General features: G+C 36.5%; 1 protein-coding gene across 1 annotated transcript in view; it reads right to left on the reverse strand.

The window, feature by feature from the left end:
- LOC143201981 (midasin) overlaps nucleotides 1–17,732 on the reverse strand; it is a 216,725-nt gene that overhangs the window by 198,080 nt on the left and 913 nt on the right. The window contains exons 3-18 of the mRNA XM_076413235.1: nucleotides 17,503–17,727; nucleotides 16,914–17,451; nucleotides 16,692–16,855; nucleotides 15,477–16,633; nucleotides 12,609–13,092; nucleotides 12,328–12,553; nucleotides 11,763–12,275; nucleotides 11,452–11,704; nucleotides 11,097–11,398; nucleotides 9,920–10,043; nucleotides 9,224–9,533; nucleotides 9,016–9,162; nucleotides 8,547–8,958; nucleotides 8,263–8,491; nucleotides 7,586–8,205; nucleotides 7,399–7,527 (exon numbers count right to left, since the gene is read on the reverse strand). Coding sequence (XP_076269350.1) covers nucleotides 7,399–7,527; nucleotides 7,586–8,205; nucleotides 8,263–8,491; nucleotides 8,547–8,958; nucleotides 9,016–9,162; nucleotides 9,224–9,533; nucleotides 9,920–10,043; nucleotides 11,097–11,398; nucleotides 11,452–11,704; nucleotides 11,763–12,275; nucleotides 12,328–12,553; nucleotides 12,609–13,092; nucleotides 15,477–16,633; nucleotides 16,692–16,855; nucleotides 16,914–17,451; nucleotides 17,503–17,727 — 5,833 coding nt within the window. The remainder of the gene's footprint in view (nucleotides 1–7,398; nucleotides 7,528–7,585; nucleotides 8,206–8,262; nucleotides 8,492–8,546; nucleotides 8,959–9,015; nucleotides 9,163–9,223; nucleotides 9,534–9,919; nucleotides 10,044–11,096; nucleotides 11,399–11,451; nucleotides 11,705–11,762; nucleotides 12,276–12,327; nucleotides 12,554–12,608; nucleotides 13,093–15,476; nucleotides 16,634–16,691; nucleotides 16,856–16,913; nucleotides 17,452–17,502; nucleotides 17,728–17,732) is intronic.

Here is a 17,732-nt window from a genome sequence, read left to right on the forward strand (position 1 = left end):
ACTAGTCGACAGAAAACTGGTCGGCATAAGACTAATCGGTAGAAAATTAGTCGACAGAAAACTATTCGGCATAAGACTAGTAGTCATAAAACTAGTCGACATAAAACTAGTCATCATGAAGCTAATCAGCAAAAAGCTAATCAGCACAAAACTAGTCAGTATAAAACTGGTCGGCATAAAACTAGTCCGTATAAAATAGTTTAGGTCCGGATAAATTTTCGACGAAATTTTCTTTCATGAAGCAATAAACTTTAGACAAAGTTTTTACAAATTGTTTTATAAAGCTCAACTCTATACGTAATGATAGTAGAAGAGTCTACAAACTGCTGTCCCACTCACGTATAGGACATGAAAACGTTGTAGATCTTTTGCGTCGACCAAGAAGCATGGAGACAACCTTTAAATCTTCACACAACATCCAATGATTCTGTGTTGTTATATTTCTGTAAAGTTATATTGAAATTTAAGTTTCCTTCATATGGGCTAAATTAACAACAAACAACGAAGCTTTGAAATTTTTAAATTATGCTATTAATACATATTTTAAGCTTTAATTTGATTATGAGATATTAAAATGTCGGAAATTGGTTGGTGATATGACTTTTCTGTTGTTATTATCGAAACGAACACAACACATTAATTCATTTCGCAATTAAAAAGATATCAACTCAAAAAACCAACTAACATTAAAATAATTCTTCTAACAATTAGGCGGGTATTTAAACAGTACATTATTTTTAAAAAAAGCTCCTTTCACTATAAATCAAATTCGGAAATTGTAAAACTCAAGACCTTTAATTCCAAAAATATTCATTCGCTCGCCTTGCCCACCCCCCTAAAACATAAACATAGGTGGAGATATTTTAAATATTTTTAAAGCCAACAGCGAAGACATTTCCAGCCCACGCAACTGCGGAATTTTCGTCACGTACCACATACGTTGGATCCCCCTCGTTCTCCATTCCCCCCCGCCGCCGCTATCCCGACCCTAAATTATAAAACGTCAGTTTTGAGAAGAAACTGCTTCGGGCCCCGTAAATTAGGATACATGTTCTAGTCTCCGAAATTCTGCTGTGTATGAAAGCGAATTTGGCACGTGCTAAACGGCATCATGTCATGGAAGAATCACTTTTTATAACGGCGACGTATGAGCTTTTCGACAGGCGTGACTGTAATATGAAAGATGCCTTAAAAACATTTAGTTGATCTTTTCGTGGTTTAAAAATATACAGTACAATTACCAGGTGTACCGGAAAGTCAATACCGGTTTTCGTAACACATGTCGCTAGGTTTAAGTATGCTATGTTACGATTTGACTCATATGTCATTTTATTTTACTGACATCAAGCTTCAAAGCTATACATGTTATATTTTGCTAACGTAACACGTCATAGATTTATCTATCTTTGAAAATGTCAATTTTCGTGCCTGAAAACGTACATTTGCAGCACCTATTTTTACTATTTTTTATTTAGTCAAAACAAAAAGCCGCTGAAAGTCATCGTTTGTTGGTAGAAACTTACGGTGATGTTCCAACCTTAAAAACATGTGAGGCGTGGTTTTGAAAATTCAAAAGTGGTGATTTCGATGTGCAAGACAAAGAAGGTTCTGGTAGGACGAAAAGGTTTGAAGATGCGAAACTGTAAGAGTTATTGGATGAAGACCCAGCCCAAACTCAAAAACAATTAGCGGAAGAGTTACATGTGACCCAAGAAATGATTAGCGACCGATTACAAGTAATGGGGAAAATCCAAAAGATGGGAAAGTAGGTTCCACATCAATTGAATGACAGGAGAATGGAAAATCGAAAGATCGTAAGTGAAATGCTGCTTGGTACGATCATAATTCATTTCTGCATCGAAAAGTGACGGGTGACGAAAAGTAGCGACTTATTGAACGGCGATATAAACCTTTACTACAGATCTCGTCTTGTTCCTTTAAATGCGCAGTATTCGTACAACTGACTAAATAGCTCTACTTGCAATAAATTGTTCATAATGAAAGCTTTCCTTATTTAATAGGCTGGACATACAAAAAAAAATCAAGAGTCAACAAAAATGACAACTCAATCAATAGAAACAAAAACTGTTTATTACACAAGCTCTATAATAAAGAACTTGTGTAAAGATTAGTTTTGATGCTACGATTAGTCGACAGAAAACTAATCGGCAGGAAACTAGTCGACAGAAAACTAATCGGCAGGAAACTAGTCGACAGAAAACTAGTCGACAGAAAACTAATCGGCAGAAAACTAGTCGACAGAAAACTAATCGGCAGAAAACTAGTCGACAGAAAACTAATCGGCAGAAAACTAGTCGACAGAAAACTAATCGACAGAAAACTAGTCGACAGAAAACTAGTCGACAGAAAACTAATCGGCAGAAAACTAGTCGACAGAAAACTAGTCGACAGAAAACTAATCGGCAGAAAACTAGTCGACAGAAAACTAGTCGACAGAAAACTAATCGGCAGAAAACTAGTCGACAGAAAACTAGTCGACAGAAAACTAGTTGACAGAAAACTAATCGGCAGAAAACTAGTCGACAGAAAACTAATCGGCAGAAAACTAGTCGACAGAAAACTAATCGGCAGAAAACTAGTCGACATAAAACTAGTCGACAGAAAACTAGTTGACAGAAAACTAATCGACAGAAAACTAATCGGCAGAAAACTAGTCGACAGAAGACTAGTCGACAGAAAACTAATCGGCAGAAAACTAGTCGACAGAAAACTAATCGGCAGAAAACTAGTCGACAGAAAACTAATCGGCAGAAAACTAGTCGGTATGCTTCCAAAACAAAGCTATATAAACAAAATGACTCTTAATATTATTTAAAGTCAAGATAGGTTGTTAAAAAGACACTAAAATAAAATTTAAACGAAACTAGCACTTCAATATACAAATATCTCTCTATTTCAGGGAAACGCCGATTTGAGTCTTTGGTCGCCGGACAGTCCCACTGGATCTGTGCTGCCACTGGACGCGATGAACGGCGGAATCGACACTCAGTGCTTCCCGAGCCCGAAACTGGACCGATCACCCACCGAGAGCGACGATTAACACGACTGAGACCAATCCACCAGAATTTAAGCGTCAGAAATCGGCCGAGAAGATATCGTTATGAATTAGGGCTCCGTCGCGAACATAACGTACGCCAAAAACATATATGTATCATTAGAAAACTAAAGTGTATATTATAATGATGTTGTATATATTGTCGTTCAAATGTCTGGTGATAGTAACACCGAAATTATTAGAAATTTGACATAATAAAATACATGTTATGTACATTCAAAGGTATAACGTGTGGTAACTTCCTGTCTGGTGTCTGGATTTTGCTGGTTAAAGCTCCATTGTCTCATCATTGTTGTCGGTAGCGATTACTATCAACTGTTTCACCAAGTTTCAGCAGTTCGTAAAACACCACGCCACTCTGGTCCCACCAAACACAGAACATTGTCCTGCTACCAAAATGATTTGGCCTTGGAGTCGATACGTCGACTTCGCCAAGTCATAACTATGATTTTTCGCGCTTAAGGTTTTTAAAATAAATCCAATCACTCATCACCAGTCATGAATTCACAGACGATTTTCGATCGATTTTCCATTTGCCTGTCATTCAATTGATGTGGTACCCATCTTTAAGATTTTCCGGCAGTTCTTTTTAACTAGGGTAAAATGAGAAGTAAAAATACACTCGGAGTTTAAGACGTTTCAAAAAATATATTTTTCAAACTCCATTTGGCAGTATGGTCGACGTCATCTATGACGTGCATTGGCTGTTTAATTGGAAAGACTATATAGCCTATTCAAAGTTATTTTGTACATACGTCAACTAAATTTATGACGTCAAAACGTCGCAATGTTGCCGCATCTAAAAACTACACTTAATTATATAGCCACAATAGTTTATAGGTTAGAGTTACAACCTCTTGCATGTCTGACTCCTTATGTCTGACAACCGGACAACTTTGACAGACTCATTCGTTTACGCGTTCGAAATAATCAGACAGCATTGTGTCTCTTTTTAACTAGAATAAAATGAGAAGGATGGATGATTTTAATGATCCACACACACACACACACACATATATATATATATATATATATATATATATATATATATATATATATATATATATATATATATATATATATACAAGCTAGAGCTGGATTAGTTATTTCTGCATAATATGGCAAAAGAAAAAGATGCAATTAATCAAAAATTTAACTATATAGAGACTATAAGACTCCAATGTGTCGATAATGCTTTTCGATTTTCTCGCTAAAGAAAACAATGAATTTGATTCCAAACATTTCGTCAATCGCTCCATGGCAATTTATGGATTCCATTCCATTTGAGCTAAGCCATTTATCGAGCCGTTTTTTCAACGAATCTCTTCGAAATCGGAGACCCACCGATACAAAAATATAGTAGTCAGATGGAGCTAAGCATGGAGAGTACTGGAGAGTAGAGTCTTTGAACGTGTTGTGGACGTTTTTCGATGAATGCACAGTTTAAGTTGACCGTTCGTTGTATTTAGTGATCAGTATAATATAGCAGTATCCAATCACTCCTACAATTTCGCAGCCCCAAACGTTTTCGGACTACCAATAGTTTCTTAGGATTGAAATCGCCACATTTGAATTATCTAAACAGCAGGCTCACAGTAAGCCATCACCAGCAAACGATAACTTTCAGCAGCTTTTTTTCTTTTAATAAAACATGAAAATGCAGTTTTCAAGAGCAAAACTCCACAGTTTGGCTGTTATTGACTGTTTGGCACAATTTTTTTTTGACAGTATCGCACAAATCTGTTACAAAAACCAAAAAGTAATTACCGAAAAACTTGATATATGATAGTTTAAAAACTATTAACATGAAACTGTTCTGCTGAAACAAGCTGAGTCAGCTCATTTTGTTCGAAACTGTCTCTGATTGCATCTAATCAAACTATACTATCAGATATATAATAACTATATCACAGCGAAATCTAGAATCCAAATGGAGCCTAAAGGGAACAAAACCAACTAATAAATGATTTTCTATCTAATACCATAATATTTTACTACTTTAAAACCAACAACATATCAAAACTATTTAATCCGAATATAATCACCCCGTACATTTGAACGTTTAATGTATACAAGTAACGATATTGCGCCATCGTAGCCAGCCTTGACTATATTATTACCCCCCACCCCGCCGCTTTCTAATTGCGTTAAATTCTGGTGATTGGTCGATTCGAATCGAAGCGTCATCGAAACTCAACTGAACTTAGGAATTGAACGATCGAAGAGGGCCGTAACGTTCGTCTTTTGTTTGGTTTCTCCTTAAATGTGTTAGTGAAAGGAATTGTTAGGATTAATTGAAGAATTATATCATTAGTCGGTAGAATAAAAGACCAAAACACTACGTTAAGATCAGCGTTCGCTCATTTGTCATTGAATAAACCGTATAAAGCATAGGTAGAGCGATTATTCTTAGGGGAACGACATATGTCAACATCAGCAGATCCGTGATATTAAAATTAGAGTTAGGGTTATGTTAGAAACAGACCGATTGGGAATAAAAACAGCGAATGATGATTATAATACGATTGGATATTGGGTGAACTCGGTTCGGATCTAGTCGGATTAAATCGGCTAAATTCGAGGCCATTGAAAAACACGACAAACATTTCCAGTATATTTTTATATTTCGTATTTGTTATTTGTGAACTAGACCGAAAACTTATCAAACAGCCCTCGTATATACTGACAAATATTACTTCAACAAGGCATATTAGTACAAGTAATCAAAAAAATATGATTGTAAACTCAAGAACCGACTTCGTCCGAGCTTTTCCGACTATATCCGAACCAACCCGAAGCCAATCGAAAGTCGTAGTATAATTATGTTCCATTTTTTAAAAAAATTCACCGGTAATCAACTAACCACAATGCCAAACAAGATACGACGGTATTTAAAACGAACCTAAATAATATGTGGTAAGCAATAACGCTGTAGGAGTATAGAATGTAGACCTAGAGGATATTTCCAAATACAATCTGCTGATGTCGATGTTATATTCGAACTAATTGCACACATTAATAAACCAAAAATCTGTCATTGCACCACCACGAAGCGTATAAAGTAAAACAGCTAAAAAATGTTAAACCAAAAAAACACTGAAACTAAACAATGTGCCTAAATATCAATACTAAAACCAGAAATGTACATAGTTTAACTGTCTACTGTAAATATTGTATAAAATCAGGTATGATGTCTGTCCATGTACGTCAATTTAAAATAAAACGTTTTACTTAAACGAGGAGCAAAATCTCAGTTTTAATACTCCTTAATCGGTAAATTGTTACATTTCAAAAACCCACTGTTACATTTTACGCAAAGATAATTAATTAAATAAAATATATAGAACGTCCTGGATTTGTATTCATTCATCGAAATTATCGTAAATATAAAGAACAAACTCAGAAAACGCGTGTTTCTAAACAAAACACAATCAAAAACAAAACAAAACGCTGTTGACAAAACAACTTCGGGGATCCATAATAGGTGGCACTGAGAAAGAGTTGCCACCTCTAGAGAAATTTCCCTAATCTGGAAATATTTGGAAATTTGAAAAAACAAGTTTATCGAATAATTACAAAAAATTATATGTTATCATACATTAAGTATATCAAAAGATATGACCTATGTATATTGTAAGACATTCACGCAAAATAAAATCCCCCTACCCAAATAATTCCATCCCTTCTTTGAAGTAAGTACAAAGCTGTCGTAATGTCATCAAAAAGATTACACCAGATCATACTATATATAGCATACATCTAAAATTGGCATGTCGACAGAAACTGCCCTATTTTAAGGAAATTTGATTTTTGTTGCTCAAAATAAAAAATTATGTGTTGAAAATTATTTTTAAACCTGAAAACTATATATTCTACAAATAACTCCTAACCGAAATTATTTTACCGCCAAATTTAAGACACAAAAGTGTCAATAGAATTAAAATTTAAATAATTTTTTGAAAATTTAACAACACTATATGCACAAGCTTGCTGAGATTAATTTCTTTTTTAGATTACCATAAATTTATGTTCTTTTAACAAAAACCGTCAGTTGTTAAGATGATGCTTCAAAAAAATTTAATATTTCTTCTTAACAAATGAAACTACTACATCATTGGTCAAAAAAGACATATCATAAATCTTTGACAAACCCTTCATAACGCTTCATATCCATACTAAAAATGAAATTATCAAAAATATGGTAAATTTTTTTAAAACAAATAAACAATTTTTAAATAAATAAATAAACTACAAAATTAAATAACCTTATTTTTCAATCAACAATCAATGAAACTTCAAAATTGATCAAGAAAAAAACATACCTGTTCAAAACCTCCTAAGATGTCCGTCGTATCCATCGCAGATGTCACCGGTAAAGTTCTCAATGTTTTCCCGGCCAGACTAGCTAGTGTCTTCACCACGCTACTTTTGCCAACGCCAGAACTTCCAACCTGTAATAAAAAATACCATCCGTTAAATAATACCACGTTAACATCAAAGCAAACTCACCAGAATAGCCATCCAGTTCTGATTGACGCAATAACTCAAACTCCTCAGCGCCCCCAACTGGCATCTCAAGATCAAATACCCCTTATCCTCCAGAACATTCTCGTTGAGTCCAACGATCGATCTATCGATGGATGAATCACCGAAAAACACTTTCTCTTTATTGATGTACGCTACCGGTTGGGACCCCTTAATTTCACGACCCATTACTTCAGCGAAAAGATCCTTCACTCGTTTTTTATCATCTCTCAATCGCATTCTGTCCATATAAATTAACTGGACGGTACTTTCCGGGCTGTACTCGCGCGATCCGTTGGAATTGTAGTGGTACAGCGTCGCTTCGCACCATCGGGTCAAATCACGTAGATTACACTCCCAAGGAGAGCCCTTCAGTCCGAAATTGTGGCTCTCTAACTCATTTGTCAATTTAGAGTTAAACCGTATCATTCCCTGAATCAACTCTTTAGGCAAAGACGGGAATTGTTTCAAGAGAATCACTTCCATGTCTTCAGAATTGAATGGACTAATGTACACCTGAATGAAACGGTTCAAGAATGACTTGGGTAAACCTCTCCTGGAGCCTCCTTGTTTCATAGGATTTTGACAAGCAAAAAATCGGGTTCCTGAAAATTACCAAGAATCAAAATAACGGGAAAGTGAAAAATTAGTGATATACTTACCAGGTTCAACATAGAAAGTTTTACCCAATTCTGGTATAAAAATTTCGCCCCTGTGGTCCAGACAAGCATTCAGACCCTCCAACACCGATTGCGAAGCGAGATTCAGCTCGTCAAGGAGTATCCAACACCTATCTTTGAGCGCTTGGAGCAACGGACCGTCTCTCCAAGCAAACTGGCCGCCGGTTCCACCCTCCACAGGAAGGTCCGCACCAAAAAGATCAGAAATATCCTAAAATAATGATAAAAGAAATGGCGAAATTCGTTCCATACGATAAATACTCAACTGTTTGATCGGATAAATTGATTCTGAATATTTTGTGTCTCGTAGCTTTGGCCAGGGCTGTCACCAAGCTGGTTTTACCAACGCCTGGGCTACCCTCTAAAAGAATAGCCTTATTCAGCTGCATTCCTCTCAAAATCTTAAAAGTGTTGAATCTGGTAGTGGGAGCATCAAAAGAAAACGTGACGTCTGATGTTTCTTCCTCGCCCATGCCGATGTAAAATGGATGTATGCCCAATTGTTGATCAGTTACAGTAAATGAGAAATCTCCTTTCGATATATCTTCTTTAACAATACATTTCATCTTTTCCCATCCATACTTGCTCACATTTTCTTTATCATTCAGAAACATCGCGTCTGGCCGGGGAAACAAATGCTTGATACAATTAGATTTGAAATTATCCAGAACATTACAACTGAAAAAAAAGTTATTCATGAAATGAGCCGTTGTGAATAACCGATGAATTTATTACCTCTCAGCGCTAGTGACTCCAGATCCAAAACTATCCAGAAAAACTAGATTCACGCCATGTACATATGCCTCAATAGCATTTAAATTATTTGACGCCAAATTTATGAAATTCGCCCAAGTTATAACGTCTCTTATACTAACTGTATATCTAAAATCAATGAATTAACAACCTAAGAAAAAACATGTAAAACAAAAAAAAAACATCGTACCTCTTCCCAACGTCACTACATCCAAACCAACTTACGAAATCGCACATACTCGAAGCAATATCAAAATCCGTCTCTTTCGCTTTTAAAGTGTGCTTGATGATATGACGTAAATCAGTCAACGAGGAATTATCCCACCATATTTCGGTAAAACGATTTCTTAAAGCTGGCGAGAGCTCCTTCTTCCCGAAATCACCGGCAGGATTCATGGTACCGATGAAAGAGAACTTCGGATGAGCCGTAATGGATTCCGAGTTATTTATGTCGTTTATATCGACTCCTTTTTCGGCAAGTAGCAGTGTTCTTTCAGGTTCTGTAAAGTAAGTGAAAATATATAAAAATTGGATATTATAAATATGACTTTTCTGATCACTTCTTCATACACTAACGGATAAGATCATAAAAAAGCATTAGACATACAAATATATAGATAGCATCATCAACACAATATATATCAATACAAAATACTAATTAAAAACATGCCAATTAATAAGTATTCTATAACCTCTATAATGATTTCACCCCGTAGCTCCAACAATGTCACAAATGTCTTGTGTCTTGCAACATATACGAACGAAATTTTTACGTATGTACGAAAATTTTAGTCCGTAAATATTTTAACGACAGTATAATATCAAAAAAAGCATGACAATTTCGCTGTAAGAATGATTATACATAATATATTAAAATAAAACTCACCTAACAAAGAATTCAACCTTTCCAAGACACTGTCGTCAGCTAAAGATATTTCATCGGCCAAAAACACGCTTCCCTTTCTCATAGCTGTTATCAATGGGCCATCAACCCATTCAAACAGCCGATTCTGCAAAAAAAATAACGTTCATAACTTGATATATTGTCTGTCGTTTATTTTTCTGTACATATGATTTTTTACTAATGACAGTTCACACATCATAGGTGGCCACCGTAACCCAAAAGTTAACTATGTTAATAATAAAATTAACTGTCCAAAACTTACGGCGGATGGAATAAATATTAAATAGAACCAAAACAAATAAATCAATGAATTAAGATTGATTAATTCATGATCATCTTGCATTAATCGTATTATTGCAGCACTTTAGTCCGCAAAATATATTTCGTCATAAAGAAAAAAACGTTTTTTGCAGCACTACATTTAATAAAAATATTTGTGGAAACTGATTCTGCAAAAAAATAACGTTCATAACTTGATATATTGTCTATTGTTTATTTTCCTGTACATATGATTTTTTACTAATGACAGTTCACACATCATAGGTGGCCACTGTAACCCAAAAGTTAACTATGTTAATAATAAAATTAACTGTCCAAAACTTACGGGGGATGGAATAAATATTAAATAGAACAAAAACAAATAAATGAATGAATTAAGATTGATTAAGTCATGATCATCTTGCACCAATCATATTATTGCAGCACTTATATTTTTCAAAATAATTTTCGTCATAAAGAAAAAAATGTTCTTGCAGCACTACATTTAATAAAAACATTTGTTGAAACTGATTCAGGTCGAAAGACAACACACGTAAAATAGTCGTTTGGCATCTATATTTATCTTCCTAGGACTGAGTAATAGTACTGAAAAATCATCGCCTTCTTCATTATCGCTGCTTCTAATCCTAACATTTTTTTCAACCTTTACTTCCATAAGCTTCTTGATGTTGAAGGAGCGCATAAATTCTCCAAGTAGGTAATATCTTACAGTTTAAACACTGTTATCGTAATTATTAATGAGAGAATCCCAAAATATGCTTGCCATGTAAGTGAAATAAACAAAACTATGACATGCTAACAAACAACCAATGTAATGGAAATTCAATTTGAGGGAAGTTAACTATAGACTAATTAATATCCACCTTTAATAAATACTCACATCATTTGAATGTTCACGAACTGGTCTCAGACCTCCGATAAAATCACTGCTCTCGGTATTCATGTGGCAACTGAGAGAAATCAATTCCTGATCGTTAACATCCGCTATCAGCTGGCAAATAGTGGTTTTGCCTCCACCAGTTTCGCCGACTAACAGAACTGGTTCATTAAACTCCAAAGCTTTGGACACCAGAACAGCCATCTTATCCATATTAAATGTCATAACAATATTGGGATACTTGGTACGATTATCGTATATTTTTTGTAGTACTGTTTTGGTTACGGTCGATGTATCCTTATGCACTAGAAAAAAGCCCCTTATAAAAAATACACAAATACAAAATATCATCGCTTACAGGAAAACAAGTTTTCCAACACGATATTTCTTTGCCAGTGTTTCTGCAACACTTGTATTATCTCGTCATTTTCTTCTTCCTTCCTCACTTTCCCGGCAAGCACCAAAAATCCCTCATCGATAAGATGCTGATTCCAATCGTACAATTCTCCAGTATTCGGAGCCAATCTGTATCTCTCTCCCCAACGGAAGAGGTCTCTTAAAGTGATGAAGCCTTGTTTACCCGCGAATGCCGCTGAGCCCCTTCGTCTCATCTGTAAAGATACTCAACAAAGTCACCATAAGAAATCAAAGAAAAGTTATTTATATTACCTGTAAATCCTTCATCACATTGACCATTCTCTTGGCATAACTGGGTGACATGGCACATCGTTTATGCAGGATAAACTCCAGCTCAGGAGGAGGGATTTCATTGAAGTGTAACTCGACGAAACGATTCCGGAACGCACGAGATAACGTTTTCCTGCCTCCGTAGGTACCTGGAGGATTCTGAGTGGCGAACAGCATGAAGTTAGCATGAGCTTTAACAATCTCCTGAGTCTCAGGTATAAATAATTCCCTATTGTCGTCCAACACTCGATTTAAAGCCTCCAAAACATCAGTGGGAGCTAAGTTCAATTCGTCCAGAATGATCCAGTGGCCCTTCCTCATGGCTTCGACAAGAACGCCTTCTCTGAACACCAACTTGCCACTGGCACTCGCTACATATGATCCAATATATTCCTGTAAATCCGTGTGTTCATGATTGTTGATCCTTACGCACGTGTTACCGCTGGATTTGGCTAGGTACATAATCAAACTCGTTTTACCAACAGAGGTATCGCCCTGAAAAACATGATTTTATAAAAGGAACTGACATGGTTACTCATATAATCACCTGTAGAAGAACTGGTAGTTTACCAATAGATACAATCCTAGATAAATCCTTTAAATTCTTCCGAACTGATTCCGTCAGTATATATTCGTCAGGAACACTGGCCTCCAAACTGCCTTTCTTAATCCAATAACCCTCAAACTGAAGATACTTGCTACCTTTATCGTTAGGTTCCGGAATAGGTTGCTTGAGAATAGCGTTCAGCTCTTTAGCATTGCCGATTAAATATCTGAAACGAAAGCATTAATAAAACACTCAAAATGTCTGGATCTTGTTTAACTTACTTGGCAATCATGGACTCGACGGCTTTGTACGACGCTGAATCCAACTGAGTCAGGAAACTAAGACAAAACGATTCATATAAACTGCGTTTGAAATTCCCACAAGGGTTCTTGGAAGCTATCATCAAAGCCCTGCACAAAGATCTCAGGGAAAAGTGTGGTTTGTGGCCCTGGCCATCGCAAAGCGATTGGTTCATCTCTTTCCGTATGTTCAGATAAAAATCGACGATTTTGCATACTTCATTCTGCTTCAGTGATAAAGAATCCAAATAGTTATTGACCAAGAGCAACAAATCCGACTTGTCGGCCAACTCGTCCACATAAAATTCGGTAAAACGATTCCGTAGTCCGAATGGTAAGTCTTTCTTACCGACGTTGGTTGCGGGATTCATACAAGCGAACAGGGTAAAATCGCTATGTCGCTTGATAGGGTGTTTGTCGCCCCTCTCCATCAGACACAGTGAACCTTGATTGCTCTCCAACAGTCCTGCAAAAAATAAATTATAAGTTAACGCGGGTGCCATATGTTATCGTCTTCTTCCACTAACCACATAAAAATTTTAGAATTGTTTAAGCATCTAATGTGCTAATGTATCTGAAGTTTATTTATGTCAGGTTCATTTATGGTAACAAAAATACTCGAGAAACATACATTCATTAGTTTGGAATACTTAGGTGAATTCTAAAATGTCACTTATAATCTAAGAATGCGTAAAACATTATGTGTGACAGCCAGGCGTATTTGGGACAAGACAAGACACACGAGATAAAGAGTACAGACACCAAAAAACAGAACTAGTACGTTATCATTTCAACTAAACAAATAAATAATCAGATAAATAACGAAAAACGTGTTGATCTTAGAAACTCTTGAGGGACAAGGAAATCATCATTGGATAAGTAAGTCCCTTCCTTAGGAATAATTTCTAATCAGGTGGTGAGAAAATTAGTTAAGCCAGCGTACTCTGTTCGTACAAGGTACCCAAAGGAGGAGCAATGGGGAATAAAACCGTATCCGTCTAATTAACCAAGAGTCTTCACGAATCTTTAAGAATATTCTGATATCTAGTCAAAGGAGCTCACACTTCACACACTGATAGTGTAAAGATTGTTGTCATTAGCCATACCATACCCGTCTATTTTTGTAACTAAAATTTATTTTAAATAAGGTAACAGATCAATTGAAAAGTCCACGGCCTACCATAGTAAAACACATTTTCTTGGCAAAATTAGCTTTTTTTATTCAACATAATTCCCTTCAAGGGTCATACACTGATTATAGCTACCCTCCAATTTTTCGATGCCATTTTTGTAGTACGATTTGTCGTTTGCTTCAAAATAGGCCTCAGTTTCGTCGATCACCTTTTCATACGACGAAAATATTTTCCCAGCGAGCATTCTTTTGAGATCTGAGAACAGGAAATAGTCTTTGGGGCCAGATCTGGAGAATACGGTGGATGAGGAAGTAAATTGAAGCCCAATTCATGGATTTTTGCCATCATTTTCACTGACTTGTAACATGGTGCATTGTCTTGGTGAAGCAGCACTTTCTTTTTCTTAAAATGCGGCCGTTTTTCGGCGATTTCGTCCTTCAAACGGTCCAATAACGTTATGTAATAGTCGCTGTTGATGGTCCTTCCTTTTTCAAGGTAATCAATGAAAATTATGCCATGCGCATCCCAAAATACAGACGCCATAATCTTGCCAGAAAATTGTTGCGTTTTCCAACGCTTTGGAGCGGGTTCGTCATGTGCAGTCCACTCGGATGAGTGTCGATTGGACTTCGGAGTGAAATGATGGAGCCATGTTTCATCCATTGTCACATATCGACAAAAACTCGGTTTATTACGCTTGATTATCTTCAAACACTGCTCCAAATCAGCAACTCGTCGTTGCTTTTGGTTAAAACTGAGCTCGCGCGGCACCCACTTTGCACAGAGCTTTCTCACACCCAAATATTCGTAAATGATATAATGTACACGTTCAGTTTAGAATGTCTGCTATTTCATTCAATTTCAATTTACTGTCATTTAAAATGTTCACCGTCGTCGGTGCTCATTTCACCACGTCTAAACTTAGCATACCAATCCTTGATGGTTGATTTTCCTGGGGTAGTGTTCGGAAACACGGCATTAAGCCAAGTTTTTGCTTCAACTGTATTTTCTCCCTTCAAAAAGCAATATTTTATCAACACGCAAGATTCCTTTTTATCCATTTTTTTCACAATAACAAAAGTTGCTTCACTCAAAATGCTATAATTAACAAACTAATGATCCGACCATTTGAGAATCCATTTGAGTGCAAAAAAACCATTTGAGATCAAGAGATTATTAAGTAGGATTGAACCAAACTATAAAAATATCGATGAAGTTTCTCGCAGAGATTTTACTTATTACGTTTTAAATAATTCCTTAACTGAGGCAAAATAAAACCTAGAAAGTATTATGAGTTTTTTTTTTCTGGGTCCTCTATAAATGACCCATGTTCTTAAATTTTTTAGAATCTGGACCTATTCCTTAATGTGTGTTCTGAGCCACAACTTTCATCATTAAAACTACCAATTGGTGAATAGTCAACGTAGAGACCGTCCTCAAACCCGTGTCTATAGGAAAATCGGTCTAACAGTCTAATCAGAACATTTGCTTGAATCAGTGGCTTGCCGCGGGACATTCTGACTACTGCAGCTACGAAATTCTGAAGAAAACCCACATCTAAGATTATTTCTTTTCTCCTGATGACCAAAATTTAAATAATCGCCAAAATTAATTATAATATGTTATAATACATAATATGAATAAAGGTTAGTTTTAGAAAATTTATAATGTTACTGACTAAGTTAGTTTATTAGAAATATATACAACAGAATATTACCTGAAAGACACTCCAAAGTTTCCGCGTTTGCTAGATTAATTTCATCCAGCAAAACCCACGAGCCATCCTGAACGGCCTTCACCAAACTTCCCTCGATAAATGCGAAGGACAACGCATTTGGCTGCTTCACTTGAACTTCGATTTTCTTCAGTTTCTCATTCACCTGCTCCCACCTGACGAGGAACTGTTGATCCTTCGGATTCTGATCGGCCGTCCCGTTTTCTCGTATCTTGTTCCTGAGTCGATTTATGGCCGCCTGCGTGCTCACTTTCAGCAACCTCACCAGCTCCGAGAATTTGTTGGTGTTGTAAGCGAACGCGATCTTACCTAGGTACTTTTGGTTCGGACCCACGACGTAGAATTCGTGAAACAACGTCTCAAACTCGTTCTTAACCGGAGCGACGAGCAGTTTCAGATCGACCGGCTTAAAACCGCCGAGGAGATCGGCCGAATCGGACTGCTGGTTCATGTTGATGACCACCAGCTTTTTACCCAAACAGTGAGCCAAATATTGAACGGAAGAGGTCTTGCCGGTGCCCGTTTCGCCAACTAATAGAACGGGTTCTCCCAGTTTCACGCAACACATTATCCGTTCTAGAAGTACGGCCGCGGGTCTGGTGAAACAAAACTTAGCTTGCTTGTGAAACACTGTGTGGCTTCGGTTAAGCGATACCCGACCGGCCGTTAAACTGTCCGATGTCAGTTGCATCGGGGGCTTGTACGCTGTGAAAAAATATTCCGCCTTCTGTTCAACAATACCTAAATGAGCACTGATTTCCTTGGCCAAGTTTAAAGAAACGCTGGTGTCCAAAAAGGAACAGCAAAATACGTCTATAGCATCCTGAAGAATTTTTAAAGCGCTAGCCTGACTCTTAACATCGTAATCTATAGCAGCCCTGGAGCACCATTTAAAAAAATCTCTCGTTGATATCAGACGACCGCTTTTCCGTATTGCTGACGACGCATTATAAGTATCGGAAGAGAAAAGATTGAAAACGCTTATCAATCTATCGGCGACTGTATCAAATAACGGATATTGAACGTGCAAAATCTCCTTCAATTCATCGTTAGTCAAGGGATCAATGAACACCTGTAAAAGCTGCTTATCTAAAAGAGTCAGAGATTTTTTATGATGGCCGGTCATAGTAGGCATCAGTCTGAAATATTAAATAACTTTAAAACAAAAGAAAATAAAACAAAATCAAACACCGGTACCTCTGAGTTACAATCAACTGAAATCCTGGCTTAACTGGCACCAAATCCCGATATCCCGGAACTGAAAGGGCGTTGTTTTCTAGTAACGACGCTAACACTGAGGCAATGTCCACATTGACGAGATCAATGTCCTCCATCAACAACCAATTGCCATTAATGACAGCCTAAGTAACAAAAATCGCAATGAATACATATTTTATTAGTAAATAAATACTTTCTCACCTGTGTCAAGACTCCTGGCTGCCATACAAACTCCCCTGGTATATCAGTGCAACTATATGTCCCAAGCAACATTTTACTATCAGTTTGGTCTCCCAACTGAATTTTAATAAAATCCTCACCCAACTTTCGCCCTGTTACCAGAGCCAGATGTTCTATCAAAGCAGTTTTACCAGAACCAACAGGGCCTAGGAGGCACAATGCCTTGCTGGATAATAAGCCAAGAGCAATCTTCCTTAAATTGTTAAAAGTGGATGGAACATCTACTAGTATACCATTTTTAGGTTCATCAGCAGCTGATATATAAATGCCTGATACATCAACTACATGCAAAGAACATTCTACATATTTAGGGATTATTGGGTTTCTATTTACTTCAGGAGCTTGATCAATTTTTTTTAATGACTGTGAGGACTCTAATTCTGCATTAAACTCCACAGTGAGTTTCACGTTATCCTCCTCTGGTATTCGCTTTAATATCAGATTATATAAAATGGGTTCATTTAAACCTAATATAAGTCCTATAATATGAAAAGCAAGCCTACAAAAAAATTGTAAACAAACAAAAAATTCAGTTATAATTAAATCAAACCAAGTTAATTCATAATCCTTCTGCCATGCATATTTCCTTAGGAAAGTGCTCCAATTCCATTTGTTTCTAAAACACTTGGGATCACTCCTCAATAAAAAATAACAACACTTCACAATATCTAGTTCCCTCATATTTGATGAACTGTTATATCTGCACCTTTTTTGGCCCTTTTTCGATTCCTCTTCAAATAATGAGCGATATTTTTCAAAATACTGTAGGGCATAACTATA

This window comes from Rhynchophorus ferrugineus, unplaced genomic scaffold (assembly GCF_030347505.1).
Source record: "Rhynchophorus ferrugineus isolate W39M unplaced genomic scaffold, kcgeb_rfMv2 rfM9, whole genome shotgun sequence".
Classification (NCBI taxonomy): Eukaryota; Metazoa; Arthropoda; class Insecta; order Coleoptera; family Curculionidae; genus Rhynchophorus; species Rhynchophorus ferrugineus.